Source organism: Plasmodium cynomolgi (assembly GCF_000321355.1).
Source record: "Plasmodium cynomolgi strain B DNA, scaffold: 0137, whole genome shotgun sequence".
In the NCBI taxonomy this organism is placed as follows: Eukaryota; Apicomplexa; class Aconoidasida; order Haemosporida; family Plasmodiidae; genus Plasmodium; species Plasmodium cynomolgi.
The window spans coordinates 1-3,099 of NW_004192745.1; the positions used below are offsets into that span (position 1 = coordinate 1).

A 3,099-nucleotide genomic window follows, 5' to 3' on the forward strand; every position below is an offset into this window, starting at 1 on the left:
TAACTTCAGGTCATCCTAGTTAATTACATGAAACTTCACATTATCATTCAATAAGTTTCACTAAATGATTCTATTATAACATCCCTTAAAATCGTTTATAATAACTGTTTTTTATATTTTTAAACCTTAGTTATTAAATAATATAATTCTACCTCAAAATAACATATTCCTATATAATATAATTTGACTTTTTCTTAAGCTCTTTAACGTTATTTATATTAAAATAATATCCTACCCTAGAGGATCCATGTAATTTATATTGTCGGATTATATTTAATATTTTAAAATATTCCAACAAAACCATGCATTTTTAATATTCTCAGAAGTAATACATATAGATCGTTTTTAATTATATAAGAAATAGCAAAATTCCTCTGTATTTTATTGTTATTTTTCTTCATTAATATAATAACAAGTGCCAGCATTATTTTTCTATTATTTCCTATTGTAATGACTGTTATATATGTTTTAAACTTATGTGCCTAATTAGTAATATTAATCCCCTTATGTTTGATAATTCAAATATAATCGATTCGTTTCAGAATCTAAAAAAGATTCCGCAGAATCATGCATTGCTCTTTTTCATATTCTTCGTGATAATTATTATCAAATTTTTTTTTTCCTTTTTTTGGCTTAATACTTCATTATAATGGAGAAGGATAAAATGAAAATATAAAACATGAAAAAGTATATTTAGTTTGTAACTATACATTTAAAAATAAAATTAAATACAACTGATAACATAATATTCTTATTTTTTAAAATATATTGTGTAATTACGCTATTGTAATAGAAAAGGTAGAACATTTTTCCAAGTACAATTGCAGCCATGATCATATTTTTAATGGTATTTGAGTCTAACTTATCATAAAAGGTTTCTGAAGTGCCAGGAACATCCGTAATTGTCCCAGGCTGCGTATCTCCCCCAGAGTTTGAATTATATGATGACACTGTGTGAAGATCATACCCAGAGATTCCTTGAGACAGGGAACACAAAGATTTTCCAGGTACGGCTGCTTCATCCGGTGGACGTGTTAAATCTTCTCAACCTACTTCACCTGTTTAACTTACTGAACCTGCTGTACTTCGTGTATTTGTGGTTACTGTATCCATAGAACCTCTTACACTTGATGCACTTGTTGCAGTCACTGCCATGGCTGAAGCTTTTGTGTTCGATGTACTTGTTAAAGTTTGTGAAGTTCCTAAAGCTGGGGTTCGTTGTGAACTTTGTGATCTTGATGAAAAAAATAAACTTGATCATAATGGTGGCATTCCTTTACTTGATGAACTTCTTGTACTTGTTGTAGTTACCATATTTGTTGTAGTGGCTGTACTTGTTGATGTTACATGACAAAGCTGCTGTATTTGTTGTTTCCCCTAGTTGAGTTGCAGCAACTGCACTTGGGGTTGTTACTGGACTTGACACAGTTTCTCTTTTTGGTGTACTTCCAGAAGTTGATGTAGTTGCAGTAGTTGAAGAACTCGATGAGATTGCTACGACTACTAATCCTTTTGGTCCTGCTGTATAGTCTGAAATTTTTGACCTCCTTTAGATGTTATAACAGAATTAAATTTACCGTTTGTGGAAATAGCATGTACTGTTTTAGGATTTTCATTATCTCCATTTTTGCATTTTACTAAATCAGACATGAGAGTCGACAGCTTAGAACTGTCTTTTGCAAGGAAAATAATCAGAAACCTTCAATGACAAAAATATAGACTTGTACAATGATTATACTTATATCTATCGTGTACTGGCTTAAAACTATCAAGATATGATAAATAGGAGTGTAACTATCTTGTTTTTTGGAAGTACTAATGTTATGAATTTTATCAAGATTTTTAAAATAAATATATGAAAATATGTTACTTTTGAACTCCCTTAATTTAACACCTATTAACTCTTCCGGAGGAAAATTATTTTTTAATATTTCCTTATTCATCTTTCTCCATGTTCCAATAAGATATTTAAACATATGAATATCATTAACATTTGCAGATTTGCCGTATGATTCTCATCTAATTTTTCATAGAGCCAATAACGTAAATAGCTGCAGTATCATTTGGTTTGGGGGTATTATCTTTATTTAGTTTTTCTAAACGATGTAGTAGATCAATAAAAAGTTTATTGGCTTCTGTAGATTTTGAAATTCCTTTTGTCATGTATTTCATTACAAAGTTGATCAAAACTAGAAATTTTACCTAGCTCTGAAAAGAAATTTTCTTTATGAATTTTACGCAGTTATACAGCTTTTGCAGAATCCTCCTGATAATAAATATAAAAACCTTAACAGATTAGTACCAAAGATATATTTCTCATAATAGAATTTTTCTTTTGTTTCAAGTCGAACTACTTATGTAATTAGTAATGTATAAAAATGACATATATTCATATATACAAATTTTTCTTAGAATATATCGACATTTTTTTTGGACATTATTTGAATTTAATTGAATGTAATATTATTTTAAGCTATAAGCATTAAAATAAAAAAAAAATATTGTATATAACCTTCCATCAATATATTTTTACGCAGACCTTTTCATTATTCGCAGCTCATAAAAAAAATCTTACACTTTTTACCACTCAATTTTAAGGTTATTAAGGAACAAATTGTTAATGTATTATTTATAATAAAGCAAAAATACAATTATTAAATATCATAAAAGTAGAAAAAAAATGCAGCTGATTAAAGTCTCAATCTAAATATAAACAATATTATAAATCTTAAAATGTTTAATTCACTTATGTATTATATAATTATGTTAATGAAGTGTAAAAGATATTATTTAATATATATATTTTGAAATATTTATGTTAGGTTTTCTACGAATTCGTAAATATTCTTTGAATTAAATTATAATGATTTTCGTTAAAAAGGTTTCTATTTACTATAGAAATATTATTATTTCTGTGAAACCAATTTATAACATGAATATGATGTATTTATATTTTCCATTTGTGATTGAGATGCATTAAAAAGAAAACCTAAAAATATCTTCATATTTTTATATTTTTTTTATATAATTGTTTTTTTTATTAGGTAATAGCCCTATATAATTTAAATATTCCATAAAAAATATATATTTATTTATTCT

The 3,099-nt window shown here is 26.6% G+C and overlaps 1 protein-coding gene across 1 annotated transcript; it reads right to left on the bottom strand.

Moving 5' to 3' along the window:
- Positions 1 to 1,347: 1,347 nt before the first annotated feature.
- PCYB_002580 (hypothetical protein) lies at positions 1,348 to 1,625 on the bottom strand (the record flags this gene model as incomplete). Its single annotated transcript, XM_004227679.1, has 2 exons — positions 1,348 to 1,547; positions 1,578 to 1,625. Coding segments are annotated over 2 exons (248 nt in total), but the record flags the coding sequence as incomplete, so codon positions are not given.
- Between the last annotated feature and the right edge of the window lie 1,474 nt (positions 1,626 to 3,099).